Consider the following 17,741-nt stretch of genomic DNA (forward strand, 5'->3'; position numbering starts at 1 on the left):
TGCATGCACATAAACATCCTCCAAGCACATTAAAATGTAAGCAGCTGATACAGCTGCCAAAATGACTTCTGTGTCACACAGAGGAGGGAAAGTGTGTGTAATTTTACTGCATTCCCCACTGCTCCCAATTAGAGCCAAAAACTGTGCTATCTCTCTAATCACTCACTATGCCATTTTGTTCAACAGCCACAGGCAGCCAAAAGACCATGGTGTGTGTGTGTGTGTGTGTGTGTGTGTGTGTGTGTGTGTGTGTGTGTGAGAGAGAGAGAGATCCTAAAATGACTACATAATAGTCCTAATAAATCTTTTCATGCATGAGAAATATCACAGGTAAAAAGCAAATTGCACCTCCTGCTCCTCTGCACACATCCTACTCTAAGGGAGTAGTCTGTGAAGTACTCTGCCAAGTATATAATTTTTTTTAATCAATCATAATTGGTGTACCATAATTAGTTTCCTTTTGATTTGTCAGGGGAACATGGGCTCAGGTGCTGCATCCACATACTGCCAAGACACACACACACAATGTCCATAGAGACATTGTTTTGCTCTAATTAAAATTATGACTAACCTTTAAAAAAACATAAATATAGTACAGTACAAGCAAACTGAAAGCAATGAGTTAGAATATTTATTTCATTACACTAGTTAACTAATATTCCAACTAATAACATTTTCCACACAAGTCTGGAACATTTATTTAGCAAAAGCATGAGTAGATATCAGAACTATTGTGTAAGCAAACTACAGTATATATCACTGGCACAATGCTTTAATGCTATTTTAAGCAACATTCAACACACTCATGCAATATTTGATTAACTCATGTGACAAAACACTATTTGAATATATGCGATTATTAGGCTCTCTTGCTTTTAAACTTCAATTTGACTGAATAATGATGACCATGATGCAAACGCCCTTTCTAATTGTGATGACTGTTAATATTGTGACTGTTACTATGGGGACTGTGCCTATGGTGTCCGTGCCCATGGTGTCCATGCCCATGATGATGATGCCCATGGTGTCCATGCCCATGATGACGATGCCCATGATGACGATGCCCATGATGATGATGCCTACGATGACGATGCCCATGATGACGATGCCCATGATGACGATGCCCATGGTGACCATGCCCATGTTGATGCCCAGTAATCACATTTAATCCAAGAATCGCCTTTTCATTTGTGGTGCAGTTGAGACAAACAGAGTTGAGAAAGTTGTCAATGTCCAACGTGATAACCCCAACACCACCGAGCCCTTTCTGTAGGAACCATGACACCTATGAATGTATAGTTATGGCATTAGTCAGGTGAACATTCATTGCATTGTAATTGACAACAAAAAGTTCATAATTTTAGAAGTTTACAAACACTGGCATGAATGTCTTGGTAATATTGTATTTTCATTGATGTCTTTGAACAGTTATTTTTCTGTAACAGAATGATTGTACAACATACATCTTTAATAGACAAAATAATAATAATTTGGTGCACAAGTTTTCATTTATTTTGGATTTTCTGAAATCAGAACAGGGTTAAGATTATATATACAGGGTCAAAAATAGACATACACCTACTTATCCTCTTAACTTCCTGTTAGTGATGAAGATTGACGACAGCTAGTAGCGTCTCTGTGCACAACATAAAAAAGGTTTGTTTGACACTCATTGGATTGACCAACACACAGTACAATGGGAAAGTCCAAGGAGCTTAGTGCAGCTCTGAGAAAGAGGATCATAGATTTACACAATCAGGAATGTCTCTTGGAGTCATTTCTAAATAACTGCAGATTCCAAGATCATTGGTTCAAACAATTTTATGGAAATACAAGTTATTTGGAGATGGAGCTACTTTGCCAAGCCACTTTGCGGGAAGAGGACCAAAACTGGCACCCTCAGCTGAGAGAAAATTGCTTTGGATGGTCAGGAACAACCCAGGAACCACCAAGGCACAGGCCTGCCATGAACTGGAAGCTGCTGGAACACTACATACAATCAAGAGAGCTTTACATCACCATAGACTGAGAGGCTGCTGTCCAAGAAAGAAACCCCTGCTCCAAAACTGACACCTTCAAGTTCAAATAAAGTTTGCAGCTGACCACATGAACAAGGAAAAGCCATCTGAAGAAGAGAGTTATGGTCACACAAGACAAAGTTTGAGTTGTCTGGTCACAGTGAACACTGTACTAACTTAAGCATGGTGGTGGTAGCATAATGCTTGTGCTGTTTTGCTGCAGGTGGAGCTTGTGCATTGTACAATTGGATGGAATAATGAAGAACCTGAGAATTCTTTAACATAACCTCAAACCATCAGCTAGACTGTTGAAACATGGACACAGTTGGGTGTTCCAACAGGACAATGACCTCAAACACATCAGAGATGGTTGTGGAGGATAAAGCAGACTAATATTAAGCTAAAGACAAGTCCTGAACTCAACCCTATCAAAAATATGTGGACTGTATATAAATTTCAGGTCTGTGACAGGAAACACATACATTTAATTGAACGCTACCAATTCTGCGAAGAAGAGTGGTCCAAGCATAATTCTGCCAGAAGCATGTTGATGGCTACCAAAAGCACTTGGTCAAGGTAAAACCTGCTAAGAGACATTTAACCAAATATTAGGTATGCTGTATGTATATTTTTAATCCTGTGATGATTTCAAAAAAAACAAAATAATTTAAAACTTGTGCACCAAAATCTTTTTTTCTGTTAAAGATGTATGTTATACAGCCATTCTGCCACAGAAAAAGAAGAGTTCAAATAAATCATTGAAAGCACAATATTGCCATGGCATTTATGTCAGTGTACAGTGGTGCTTGAAAGTGTGTGAACCCTTTAGAGGTTTCTATATTTCTGTATAAATATGACCTGAAACAACATCAGATTTTCACACAAGTCCTAAAAGTAGATAAAGAGAACCTTGTTAAACAAATGAGACAAAATATTATACTTGATCATTTATTTACTGAGTAAAATGAGCCAATATTACATATCTGTGAGTGGCAAAAGTATGTGAAAATCTAGGATGAGCAGTTAATTTGAAAGTGAAATTAGAGTCAGGTGTTTTCAATCAATGGGATGACAATCAGGTGTGAATGGGCACCCTGTTTTATTTAAAGAACATGGATCTATCAAAGTCTGATCTTCACACCACATGTTTGTGGAAGTGTATCATGGCACGAACAAAGGAGATTTCTGAGGACCTCAGAAAAAGCGTTGTTAATGCTCATCAGGCTGGAAAAGGTTACAAAACCATCTCTGAAGAGTTTGGACTCCACCAATCCACAGTCAGACAGACTGTGTACAAATGGAAGAAATTCAAGACCATTGTTACCCTCCCCAGGAGTGGTCAACCAACAAAGATCACTCCAAGAGCAAGGTGTGTAATAGTCGGTGAGGTCACAAAGGACCCCAGGGTAACTTCTAAGCAACTGAAGGCCTCTCTCACATTGGCTAATGTTAATGTTCATGAGCCCACCATCAGGAGAACAGTGAACAACAATGGTGTACATGGCAGGGTTGCAAGGAGAAAGCCACTGCTCTCCAAAAAGAACATTGCTGCTCATCTGCAGTTTGCTAAAGATCATGTGGACAAGCCAGAAGGCTATTGGAAAAATGTTTTGTGGATGGATGAGACCAAAATAGAACTTTTTGGTTTAAATGATAAGCATTATGTTTGGAGAAAGGAAAACACTGCATTCCAGCATAAGAACCTTATCCCATCTGTGAAACATGGTGGTGGTAGTATCATGGTTAGGGCCTGTTTTGCTGCATCTGGGCCAGGACGGCTTGCCGTCATTGATGGAACAATGAATTCTGAATTATACCAGCGAATTCTAAAGGAAAATATCAGGACATCTATCCATGAACTGAATCTCAATAGAAGGTGGGTCATGCAGCAAGATGACAACCCTAAACACACAAGTTGTTCTACCAAAGAATGGTTAAAGAAGAATAAAATTAATGTTTTGGAATGGCCAAGTCAAAGTCTTGACCAGGGGTGGCACGGTGGTGTAGTGGTTAGCGCTGTCGCCTCACAGCAAGAAGGTCTGGGTTCGAGCCCCGTGGCCGGTGAGGGCCTTTTTGTGTGGAGTTTGCATGTTCTCCCCGTGTCTGCGTGGGTTTCCTCCGGGTGCTCCGGTTTCCCCCACAGTCCAAAGACATGCAGGTTAGGTTAACTGGTGACTCTAAATTGACCGTCGGTGTGAATGGTTGTCTGTGTCTATGTGTCAGCCCTGTGATGACCTGGCGACTTGTCCAGGGTGTACCCTGCCTTTCGCCCATAGTCAGCTGGGATAGGCTCCAGATTGCCTGCGACCCTGTAGAAGGATAAAGCGGCTAGAGATAATGAGATGAGATGAGAAGTCCTGACCTTAATCCAATCGAAATGTTGTGGAAGGACCTGAAGCGAGCAGTTCATGTGAGGAAACCCACCAACATCCCAGACTCGAAGCTGTTCTGTATGGAGGAATGGGCTAAAATTCCTCCAAGCTGGTGTGCAGGACTGATCAACAGTTACTGGAAACGTTTAATTGCAGTTATTGCTGCACAAGGGGGTCACACCAGATACTGAAAGCAAAGGTTCACATACTTTTGCCACTCACAGATATGTAATATTGCATCACTTTCCTCAATAAATAAATGACCAAGTATAATATTTTTGTCTCGTTTGTTTAACTGGGTTCTCTTTATCTACTTTTAGGACTTGTGTGAAAATCTGATGATGTTTTAGGTCATATTTATGCAGAAATATTGAAAATTCCAAAGGGTTCACAAACTTTTAAGCACCACTGTATGTAAACTTTTGACTACAACAGTATATCTGAAACATATTTTGGTTCTCTAAACTTTTCACAGCCATTGTTAATCGAGACAGGATTAATCATATTGAACACTCAAAGCTCCTCACATCTTCCCCATGGCTTTGAGCACTCTCACGGTTTGTTAAAGTCTTTAATTCCTTTTGTCCACTCTTGATGGCCTGGCAAACCTGATGATAAGGATTGAAAATTCAAAATTATTAATTAGACCAAAATTCATATTTTTAATCACCTTGTCTAAATCATTCCTAAGAAAAGAATCAATCGGTCAACATTACCTTTTTGCCTATAATCAGCCCAGGGCCATTCATTTGCTCCACTTTCCTCTCTGGGTTTATGCCCACAATCCTGGACTGATTAGTGCTCTGCCTTTTTTGAGGTTGTTGTACAATTGCAGGCAAGGCAATGATAAGCTTCTTGGGGTCAACTTGGGTCTGCCAATAGTTGACTGTGTTGTCCTATGAGGCATGGCAGTGGGGCATAAACAACTGATCACATATATAATGTTATGTTGTATTCTGACATAAAATAAATGATTTATTTATTTATTTTTTAATTGAAAGAAATTTCAAATGAAATCATCTGAAGGACTTACTATTTGTGGCTCTTTGTTATTAGAGCTCAGTGGCAGTATGCAGATGAAATCAGCATACCTTTACCATAAAACATGAAAGAAAGAAAGAAAGAAAGAAAGAAAGAAAGAAAGAAAGAAAGAAAGAAAGAAAGAAAGATGATGTATTATGCATATCATGTACATGTGACTAGAAAACATTTAATTTACTTGTAAAGCCAGTAAACAGTCCACAGTTGAAACCAACATCGAAGCAGTTGTATAAGGACTTAAAAGAATAAAAGTTTAAAATGTACTGTGGCATCTTTTCAGAATGTATTGCACTCACTGTGATAAAGTTTTCTTGTCAGTAAGAGTACTGATGTGGTCATTATGGTCCAGAAGAGACACCAAAACAAGCAATGACTTATCAGCAGCTTGGTTGGTCCAGTTCAGCTCCTGTATAAAACAATTAAATATATCATATAGTGGTGCTTGAAAGTTTGTGAACCCTTTAGAATTTTCTATATTTCTACATAAATATGACCTAAAACATCATCAGATTTTCACTCAAGTTCTAAAAGAAGATAAAGAGAACCCAGTTAAACAAATGAGACAAAAATATTATACTTGGTCATTTAATTATTAAGGAAAATGATCCAATTATTACATATCTGTGAGTGGCAAAAGTATGTGAACCTTTGCTTTCAGTATCTGGTGTGACCCCCTTGTGCAGCAATAACTGCAATTAAACGTTTCCAGTAACTGTTGATCAGTCCTACACACCAGCTTGGAGGAATTTTAGCCCATTCCTCCGTACAGAACAGCTTCGAGTCTGGGATGTTGGTGGGTTTCCTCACATGAACTGCTCGCTTCAGGTCCTTCCACAACATTTCGATTGGATTAAGGTCAGGACTTTGACTTGACTATTCCAAAACATTTAACTTTTATTCTTCTTTAACCATTCTTTGGTAGAACGACTTGTGTGCTTAGGGTCATTGTCTTGCTGCATGACCCACCTTACTTCTCTTGAGATTCAGTTCATGGACAGATGTCCTGACATTTTCCTTTAGAATTTGCTGGTATAATTCAGAATTCATTGTTCCATCAATGACGGCAAGCCGTCCTGGCCCAGATGCAGCAAAACAGGCCCAAACCATGATACTACCACCACCATGTTTCACAGATGGGATAAGGTTCTTATGCTGGAATGCAGTGTTTTCCTTTCTCCAAACATAATGCTTCTCATTTAAACCAAAAAGGTCTATTTTGGTCTCATCCATCCACAAAACATTTTTCCAATAGCCTTCTGGCTTGTCCATGTGATCTTTAGCAAACTGAAGATGAGCAGCAATGTTCTTTTTGGAGAGCAGTGGTTTTCTCCTTGCGACCCTGCCATGCACACCATTGTTGTTCAGTGTTCTCCTGATGGTGGACTCATGGACATTAACATTAGCCAATGTGAGAGAGGCCTTCAGTTGCTTAGAAGTTACCCTGGGATCCTTTGTGACCTCACCAACTATTACACACCTTGCTCTTGGTGTGATCTTTGTTGGTCAACCACTCCTGGGGAGGGTAACAATGGTCTTGAATTTCCTCCATTTGTACACAATCTGTCTGACTGTGGATTGGTGGAGTCAAAACTCTTTAGAGATGGTTTTGTAACCTTTTCCAGCCTGATGAGCATTAACAACGCTTTTGCTGAGGTCCTCAGAAATCTCCTTTGTTCATGCCGTGATACACTTCCACAAACATGTGTTCTGAAGATCAGACTTTGATAGATCCCTGTTCTTTAAATAAAACAGGGTGCCCACTCACACCTGATTGTCATCCCATTGATTGAAAACACCTGACTCTAATTTCACCTTCAAATTAACTGCTAATCCTAGAGCTTCACATACTTTTGCCATTCACAGATATGTGATATTGGCTCATTTTCCTCAATAAATAAATGACCAAGTATAACATTTTTGTCTAATTTGTTTAACAAGGTTCTCTTTATCTATTTTTAGGACTTGTGTGAAAGTCTGATGTTGTTTTAGGTCATATTTATGCAGAAATGTAGAAAATTCTAAAGAGTCCACACACTTTCAAGCACCACTGTCTGTCCAAAAGTTTATGGACACCTGATCATCACACCCAAATGTTCTTCTTCCCCAAATTGTTACTACAGCGTTGGAAGCACACAATTGTATCAAATTTCTTTGTATACTGTCACATTACACTTCCCTCAGCTGGAACTAAGATGCCCAAACCTGTTCTAGTATGACAGTGCTTCTGTGCCCAAAGCAAGTCTCATGAAATCGCATGAGGCACTTTCTGACCAAACAATTCTAGGGACTTATTGAGACGAACCACCTACTGGGGAGTGCCCCCAAGAACTACATGCCTACAAGGGCTTTTTTTTCCCTGTTTGTATCCATACTGCCAGTACCCTTGCTGGAATGACGTGTACCCCCTGGTGAAAAAAAAAAAGTACTTTATTGTATTTAAAGTACACTAAGTAACTTTAAAAACGCACATTGATAAAACTTGCTGAATTCATGCTGAGTTTATCTCAAGAAGAAAAGAAATATATCACAATGGAAAAATAACTTCGTTCAGCCCGAATAAGTTCCAAATCTGTGCTCAAATCAGAATTTAAGGGAGTTGTACTCAATAACGTACAATATGACTCGGGTAGTCAATGACATGGACAGGCTTTAATTTTCAAACAAATTTTGCATACACTGTACACACACAATCTTGCCTATAAATACCCGGGGGAAATGATGGGAAAATTGTCATTATTGAAGATGCCACGCCTAAGCCAAAATCAACGTGAACAGGCCATCGGGATGTTGCGTGCCGGAAGTACACAGACAGAGGTCGCCCGACACTTCGGTGTTCATCATTCGACCATTTCCCATTTGAGTCAGCGTTACAGACAGACAGGGAGCACCAGGGATCGTCCACGCCCTGGTCAGCCTCGAGTCACGACGCCAGTTCAGGATCAGCGCATCAGGCTAGCTCACCTCCGTGACAGATTCCTGACACCCTCAGTCACTGCTGCTGAGACCCCTGGACAACACAGACCCAGAATCTCCAGCATGACGGTCCGAACATGGACCAACTGTCACTTTGAATTTTTTTATTGTGAATTAATTCTTGAGTTTGACAATAAACGTCCTTTATCGATGTTTCAAGATGTGTGTGCATTACATACAATATCATAAATTTCAAATATATGCATGGATCTAAAGTGATATCGTGTTGAATTCCATTGTGCGTTTTTAAAGTTAGTATATATTCATATTTTCAATTGTATATTGAAAATGTACTTACACAAATTGTACTTTTTGTAAATATATAAAAAGTATACTAACATCACGCTTTCTCGCTAACACTTTTAACACACTTTAAAATAATTATACTATATTACACTTTATAGAAATATATTATACTAAAATATACTTTAAGTGAAAGTTACCGTATGTGTAATTTCTAAAGTGTACTTATTTGAAATTTGTTTTTAAGCATATATTAGTACTAATTAAGCATATATTAGTACATATAAAGTCATATACTTACAGTATACAAAATATACTTTAAGTTGTTCCATTTTAGCACATAAAAGTACACTAAATACACTTCAAGTTGCACTTTTCTACAATTTAATTACAATTAAAATATATTTAGTACAAAATTAGTTGTTCCAAAATAGCACGCCTCAAGTTAACTAATCATAAACACACTCGAAGTATATTGATGATTAGTGTGGCTTCAAGTACACAAAAGTATGCTAAATTTTAGTACACTTAGCACATTTATTTTTCACCAGGGCCAGCCAAAAGGTGCTATAGTGAGATGGCTAGTTTATTGTTTGTTTTCATATGAATGTGTGTCTTGTCCACCCGTGTTCTTGTGTTGCTGTGAAAACAGCAAACTAGCAACATTAGGATGTCAACTTTCATGTCATGTTTCAGTCACATGTTTCTATAGAAATGGAAACTGCACTGTAAAGTGGAGGAGACAAGGAAGTGTTACATGCTGACAGTAAATTCTTTATTTTGCATTATAAATAGCAAATTCATGGTGGAAAATGGTTGATGTATGCTTAAATTATGTTTACCAAACATGTTAGTGTGGATTATTATTTTATAATGGGTTTTCTTGCATGATATCTTAAAAATACCCTTGGATGAGCACATGCAGTTTAAGTAAAGATTTTTATATTTCGCTTAGATGTGTCAAAATCTCATCGTATTTCTTCCATCGCATATAGGCGCAATAAAGCCTGGACATTTGTCTGGTTGTTTTTTTCACCTTTTTAACACTAACTTTAAGAGATGATCTTTACCGAGCTAATGTTTTACATGGATTTTTAAAAATGGTGGTTGCTGGTGCTACATTGGCTCATATGTTCAACCAATTACCATACAATTACGTCACCTGTGGTTCGTTGTTTGCTAGGAGAGAACCTACCGGGAAGTAGGAATTTTAAAAAAAAGTCCCTCTCACTACAATCTTCCTCAGTTCCTGAAGTGCACGCACACAAAAAAGGGGGAACTTCTTCCAACAGTTCTAAGAACTATGAAACAGTTACTCCATTCCGAAAGCGCCTGTGGTTTTGCTATTTCAATGTGAATTGCACCATGCAGGTCACTAACAACCGGGGCAGGACTAATGATGTCATGTCATTAAAACATTTACCGGTTAATTAATTTCTCTAAGGTTTTTTTTTGTGTGTGTGTGTGTGTGTGTGTGTGTGTGTGTGTGTGTGTGTGCGTGAACACTGCACAAACAAATTAAAATAACTGTATTCACATTCTCATCAAATGGGGTGCCAACTAAAGCCAGGGCAGAGAAAGCCTGGCATATGACCGACACAGAGACAATGTAGCCAAGAGGAAACAAGCACACAAGAGCCAAATTGTGTGTGTGGTGGTGGTGTGTGTGTGTGTTGGGGGGGATATCCACCCATTTTCAGCCTGTGAGTTAATTGGTATGCCTCTCTCCCAGATTGTGATGCAGGTCCTATCTGAATTGTCATGGCCAGGAATTAACTCATGTTGACTCACTTTCAAATGACCAAAGAAGTGTTGAACATTGGTCAAATACCCCAGATCCAACCCTGGTCTTTGGTATGAAAAAGGCACAGACCTCCTCACCCAACATCAGTGTCTGACTTCACTCATGGTCTTGTGGCTAAATGACTACAAATCTCCACAGCCACACCCCAAAATCTAGTGGAAAGCCTTCCCAGAAGAGTGAAGCTTATTATAATAGCAAAAGGGAAATAAATCTAGAACTAGATGTACAAAAAGCACATATGGGTGTGATCAGGCATTCACAAACTTTTGCCCATATACAGGGTGTCCCAGAAGTTAGGGGGCACTCTGGAATAATAAATGTAGATCAATACACCCCCTAACTTCTGGGACACCCTGTATTTAAAGAAGTATAATGTTAAGAAATATCATTGTTTCAGCTTCAGGTGAGAACTTTGTAAGCTTTCGAACTCGTATGATATAACAGCATTTAAAAGATATTGTTTATTTATTACCTTGATGAAACGTGTGAGAGTTTCAGTGTTCCTGAGAGTTTCATCAGAGTCATTCTCCAACCATGTCAACTCCACACCATCATAACTGTTCTTCATCACATATTTCAGCAATGAGTTAAGAAAATTATCCAGAATTATCTGCTGCTGCAACAACACCTCCAACCTGCACACACGCAAATACTGTTATGTAAAAAATCATTCAGAAAACAACAAGAAAGCAATTTTGTTAACTGCACTACTCTGAATACCTTGACTGCTCCAACCCAATACCAAGCAAAATCTTCAGACCTGGATTCCTGAGTAAAGATTTGTCAAATTTATTTTATTATATTCTGGTTTGAAACAAAACAAACAATTAAAAATAGTGTGCCTATTTCACAGTACTAACCTTTCTTTCAGACTTTTCAGCATGGAACTAAAAAGGTCCACATCCAAGGACAAGGTTTTAAAACTGAAGTCATCACTAATATAAGCAGTGGAGTAAATAATATGAGTGCATGAGAAAGAATCAACAGGGAAAACCATGTGCTGTATGGATGCATCCATATAACAGGCCACTGTGGCGTCACTCTGAGCAACAGAGGCTTAAGGGGGGGAAAAACAATGCAAAACATACCATATAAGTTTTTTTTTTAATTAGCTTAGCCATCAATACTAAAATTAATAAAAATAAATAATAAATCTTTACAAGTACCACAACACAACAGCGTTAGCCAATTACTGTGGGCCCACAGTATATACACTGCTCAAAAAAAATTAAAGGAATACTTTGAAAACGCATCAGATCTCAATGAGAAAAACATCATGCTGGATATCTTTTCTGATATGGACTGGGTAATGTGTTAGGAATGAAAGGATGCCACATTGTTTGATGGAAATGAAAATTACCAACCTACAGAGGGCTAAATTCAAAGGCACCCCAAAAATCAAAGCGAAAAAATGATGCGGCAGGCTAGTCCGTTTTGCTGAAATTTCATTGCAGCAACTCAAAATGGTACTCAGTAGTTTGTATGGCTCCCATGTGCTTGTATGCATGCCTGACAACATCAGGGCATGCTCCTAATCAGATGACGGATGGTGTTCTGGGGGATCTCCTCCCAGATCTGGACCAGGGCATCACTGAGCTCCTGGATAGTCTGAAGTATAACCTGGCAGTGTCAGATGGACCGAAACATAATGTCCCAGAGGTGTTCTATTGGATTTAGGTCAGGTGAGTGTGGGGGACAGTCAATGGCATCAATTCCTTCATCCTCCAGGAACTGCCTGCATACTCTCGCCACATGAGGCCGGGCATTGTCATACACCAGAAGGAACCCAGGACCCACTGCACCAGTGTAGGGTCTGACAGTGGGTCCAAGGATTTCATCCCCATACCTAATAGCAGTCAGGGTGCCATTGCCTAGCCTTATACAGGTCTGTGCGTCCTTCCAGGGATATGCCTCCCCAGACCATCACTGACCCACCACCAAACTGTTCATGCTGAATGATGTTACAGGCAGCATAACATTCTCCATGGTGTCTCCAGACCCTTTCACATCTGTCATATGTGCTCAGGTTGAACCTGCTCTCATCTGTGAAAAGCACAGTGCGCTGGTGGTGGACTGGTCAATTCTGGTGTTCTATGGCAAATGCCAATCAAGCTCCACGGTGCCGGGCAGTGAGCACAGGGCCCACTACAGGATGTCAGGCCCTCAGGCCACCCTTATGAAGTCTGTTTCTAATTGTTTGGTCAGAGACATTCACACCAGTGGCCTGCTGAAGGTCACTTTGTAAGGCTCTGGCAATGCTCATCCTGTTCCTCCTTGCACAAAGGAGAAGATACTGGTCCTGCTGATGGATTAAGGACCTTCTACGGCCCTGTCCAGCTCTCCTACAGTAACTGCCTGTCTCCTGAAATCTCCTCCATGCTCATGAGACTGTGCTGGGAGACACAGCAAACCTTCTGGCAATGGCACGTCTTGATGTGCCATCCTGGAGGATTTGGACTACCTGTGCAACCTCAGTAGGGTCCAGGTGACATTGACCCTAGCCAAATGCAAAACTAGTGAAAAATCAGTCAGAAAAGATGAGGAGAAAAAATGTCAGTGGCCTCCACCTGTAAAACCATTCCTGTTTTGGGGGTCATCTCATTGTTGCCCCTCTAATACCCCTGTTGTTAATTTCATAAACACCAAAGCAGCTGAAACTGATTAACACCCCCCCCGCTACTTAACTGACCAGATCAATATCCCAGAAGTTGAATTGACTTGATGCTATACTCTGATTAAAAAGTGTTCCTTTAATTTTTTTTGAGCAGTGTATGTTACAGATCAAAAAAAATTTCAACCTAGATGATTTTTTTTAACCTGGGTTAAAATTTCTAACCTAGTTCATAATTTCCAACATAGGTAAAATTTTGGATCATCTAAGATTCTTAAAAGGGATTTTCCATCACTTCTTTTGTCTCTCTTTCTTCCATCCACTTCCTCTCTGTCTACACCTACCTAATATTTCCTCTTATCTGTCTACCTATTGCTATCTACCTAATGAGCATTTTTTTTAAATATCTTTTTTTTCATACTTAACCAGGATTCAGACTCAGAACCTTCTGATTCTTAACCCAACACCTTAATCACTCTCAGGGACAATTGTGATGGAAGGAGTGAGATATATATATATATATAAAATTTATTAATGAATCCAGTCTTATTACATGATGAAGTAGTTTAAAATAGAAAGTCTTCCCAAATCCTAACCCTAAACCTAATCCCAAGGTACTTTATGTTTTTTTTATAAAATACAAAATATTCCCAACTCCTAACCTTAAACCTAACCCTAAATATAGTAAGTCTCCCTAATACAAGTAGCAAATTATGAACTGGGTTAAAAATTCTAACTTAGGTTGAAAAATTGCACCTGACATACAATTCTGACCTGTAACGTATATATTTAAAAAAACCCTATATATTATAAACAAAGTAGTCTACTGACAACATAAGACAGGATGTGCAAGACTACATACTAATTTACATTTCAAATATATTGATTTAAAAGTGTGAGGATCATTGCAATCAATCATTTAAAGCAGAAAAATAATAATTCAACATCGTAGATTTAAAAGAGTTAAGATTGTCCATGTTTAAATTCATTTCATCAGAAAAAAATGCTCCATTAAAACATTATTTTTTTAAAAATTAGTATGTAAAAAGTATGAACTTCATGACATTTGAATTCATGGGAATATTTACTGCATGTCCTTCATGACTGTGTGAATTTCACTTGTGTGTCAGATCTTGTGTCAGTATATCTTAGATAAGGTCTTAGTCTTTTGTTATTCAAGTAAATGTGTGTAGCGTTTCTATCACACTTCCTCTGCACCCAATATTGATTGATTGATTGATTGATTGATTGATTGATTGATTGATTGATTGATTGATTGATTGATTGATTGATCTTCATTAATTGCTTTATCCTGGTCAGAAACACTGAGCATGAGACAGGAAGATCACTGGGTATGCACACATTAACAAACTCATTCACACCTAGGGGCAATTTAGCATCACCAGTCCACCTACTGGCATGTTTAGAAGGTCAGAGAACATGCTTGATCACAGGAAGAACATGAAATTCTACACTATCAGTATGATTTAAAAAATACTTTCAGAAAGCAACACAAATGGTGACAATTGGTGGTAAGACTCACCTGCTGATATCGCCAGACAGGTAAACACTAAAGTGGAAGAATGAAAGGAAATAATTTCATTGACTGTAGAAACCTCAGGTTCTTTATTAATAAAAAAACAACAGTAAGTTAAGAATAAACTACATTGATGAGGAAATACATGCATCAGCAGTACAAGTTGCCATACTGTGTGTACATCTGTAGCACTCTGAAAATCTGTGTTTGCAGTCTGTAGCTATTTTATTTCAGATGCATTGGCTGTGATGGAACACAACTGAATATATAATGCATCAAAGTCAATATACTGCATATCAGTCTAACATATCAGCATCTAATCTACCACAAAGTAATTGCACACATGTTTTATTAACTCTGGTAAATCAAATTAAAATAAAGCTATACAGTAAGCCAAAACACAATTTACAGAGAGAGAGAGACAGAGAGAAGTATACTTACCTACTATGAGCTGCATTACTTGGCTGTGCTTTGGATTGGATACTCAATACAACTGGCCAAAGTTGCAGAGCAAGTCTGCTGATAAAGTCACACCACACACATACACACATATATACACACACACCACATCCTGTACAAGTCTATCTTATGTACATATGACACACCTCAACATGCTTCCTGTTTTGAGCATATTTTTTCCACACCAACCACTGCCCTATTATTGAATTTATCAAGTAATGTGCATTAATGACAAATTTACAAATTAATTTGTGAATTAAAGTTTAGCCGACATAGTAATGAACTGTAGTAAGGTATTTGCCTGATAACCAGGGTATTGTGTAAATAACTTTTTTTGTTATAAACATTTATAAATAAATAAGTAACAAAGCATGTGCATTATAAAGGTGTTTGTTCCACTTATAATGTGGTAGAGTACTGAGCAAAAGATTTATGCCATCCATGTTGTTTGCAACTTAGCAATTACTCAGTGAAATATACAGTGTCTTGCAAAAGTCTGTGAAGATTCTCAGGCCCTGTCCACACGGCAACGGATTCAGGTGAATCTGATACAATTGTTTATCATTTAGGCCTGGCGTCCACACGGCACCGGCGTTTTGGGTGCCCCAAAACGCAATCTTTTGAGAACGGGTTCCAGAGTGGAAAGATCTGGCAACGTTGCTGTTGTGAAGTCGTCTGGATGAGTAGAACGGATTTGTTTACGATGACATCACAACCACATGACTGTCAGTGCTTCACGCCGGGTAGAAGTGTAATGAACTCGATGCGAGTTGTCAACAAATCCTATAACTTGGTTCATGAAACGCGCTTACAAAATATTTTCACTGTGAATATTTATTGTGTAATAGTGCAAAGTGAGAGAGAGAGAGAGAGAGAGAGAGAGAGAGAGAGAGAGAGAGAGAAAATAGCCCTTAGGGCAGAGTCAATCCCGCCAGCAAAAATAGGGAAAAAAAGGAGCGATCTCACCTCTTCAGATGTTGGTTTAAGTCCTACAATACATTCCTCAAAAAGGGCGTAGAACAACAAATTAATCCATCAACGTGTAGCATTCAATTTATTCCGGACCATTAAAGACGCCGCCTTCCGCGTAGAATCATACGTCATCCTCGCCGCCATATTGGATAGGTCAAAGCGGAGAATAAAGATGCCTCATTCATGTGCTGCATTTAACTGTACCAACAGGTTTACCGTCCAAACGAGATCACATGGGATTACCTTTCACAGGTGAGACTGGAAAAAATACTTTTCATTGTATTTGGGCATTATAACGTAATTTTACGAACAGATTTTCCTGACTTTGTGGCTAATATGAAGTCTCGCGCATAATAGTTTATGCACATGCGTCCTTACTTCTTCTATTGTTCTGGTGTCTCCGAAGGGACCATCTTACAGCGCCCCTAGAGGTGTGGCATGTGTATTGCATCGTTTTCAGCAAGCGTTGCATTGCCACATGGACCTGATATTTTACTGATCGTTGCCCATTTGGACGCGATTTTTTTTAAATAACATCTCGTTGCCGTTGTCATGTGGATGTAGCCTCAGTCATCCAGGTCATAGTAAACTGTGGGTGGTAAAAGAGAGCAATTGGACTTGCTTGAAGATTCTTGAAGACGGTTCACCTCTCATCCGAAAGGCTTCTTCAGTTCTGTCTGACTAATAGGGAGTATCAGGTATTTATCCTCTCATGGATGAAAAGCAATCCTAAGGTGTCGTTGAGTCATCCTGTTGGAGTGGGTTACTGGGGGCTGGGTGTGAACGGCCTAGAGAGTCATTGGGGTGATCAATGGGTTGTTGGTTCTCTCTGTCCTCCTGTGAGTCACTGAAAACAGCTGGGTTTTGGTGTGCATTCAGTTGTCTGGGAAGTGTGCCAAGGATTGCATCGTAGGTGGCTGATAAATGGTGTCTTAGAGCACCACCTCTGTTCAGTGATGGTCATTCCAGGTTGACAAAAATGGCTTCTTTAACTCCTCGCTCATACCAACAATTCTCTCTGGCTAAAATGCGTATGTTGCAATCCTGAAATAAGTGTCCTGTGTTGTTAAGATGAAGATGGACAGCAGAGTCCTGGCCTGAGGAACTGGCTCTCCTGTATTGAGCCATGTGCCTGTGAAGTGATTATTTTGTTTCCCCAATATATGAGTCTGTGCATTCCTCACTGCAATGAATTGCATACACTATGTTGTCCTGTTTGTGTCTGGGTATTCTGTCCTTAGGGTGGACCAGTTTCTGCTTCAGGATGTTACTGGGTCTGAAATGTACCGGAATGTTGTGGTTGTAGAAGATCCTCCTGAGTTTCTCAGATAGACCAGAAATGTAAAGAATGGCAATGTTCTTGCATTTGTTCCTGTTATCTTCTTTATCCATTATGTTCCTTTTTCTGCTCTTGAAGAAAGCCCAGTTGGGATACCCGCAGTTCTGAGTGCTTTCTTGATGTGATTTTGCTCCTTCTCTTTTCCCTCTACCATTGTAGGAATGTTCTGAGCCCTGTGTTGCAAAGTCCTAATGACCCCTAATTTGTGTTCCAGTGGGTGGTGTGAGTGGAAGAGTAGGTACCGTACTGGTCTGTGTGTGTGGGTTTCCAGTAGACTTCAATGCTAAGGCTTCTGTCTTGTCTAATGTGTACATCACAATCCAAGAAGGCTAGATTATTCCCAATGGCATCCTCCCAAGTGAAATTGATGTT

At 39.3% G+C, this 17,741-nt stretch overlaps 1 protein-coding gene across 1 annotated transcript; it reads right to left on the reverse strand.

Moving 5' to 3' along the window:
- Positions 1-639: 639 nt before the first annotated feature.
- hrct1 (histidine rich carboxyl terminus 1) lies at positions 640-15,123 on the reverse strand. Its single transcript, XM_060937354.1, has 10 exons — positions 15,041-15,123; positions 14,606-14,632; positions 11,312-11,507; positions 11,172-11,219; positions 10,924-11,086; positions 5,728-5,837; positions 5,424-5,481; positions 5,107-5,286; positions 4,918-4,998; positions 640-1,285 (listed from the first exon to the last, which is right to left on the reverse strand). Exons 1-10 carry the CDS (start codon positions 15,054-15,056, stop codon positions 926-928), a joined length of 1,239 nt encoding a protein of 412 aa, XP_060793337.1. The 5' UTR covers positions 15,057-15,123; the 3' UTR covers positions 640-925.
- Between the last annotated feature and the right edge of the window lie 2,618 nt (positions 15,124-17,741).

This window comes from Neoarius graeffei, chromosome 13 (assembly GCF_027579695.1).
Source record: "Neoarius graeffei isolate fNeoGra1 chromosome 13, fNeoGra1.pri, whole genome shotgun sequence".
Taxonomy (NCBI): Eukaryota; Metazoa; Chordata; class Actinopteri; order Siluriformes; family Ariidae; genus Neoarius; species Neoarius graeffei.

Excerpts from the sequence above, each read along its gene's own strand:
- hrct1 (XM_060937354.1), bottom strand. Across the intron at positions 11,220-11,311 it reads CTGAAAAGTCTGAAAGAAAG|GAATCCAGGTCTGAAGATTT; the intron begins GTTAGTACTGTG and ends ATCTTTACTCAG. Across the intron at positions 5,838-10,923 it reads CTCTCACACGTTTCATCAAG|GAGCTGAACTGGACCAACCA; the intron begins GTAATAAATAAA and ends TGTTTTATACAG.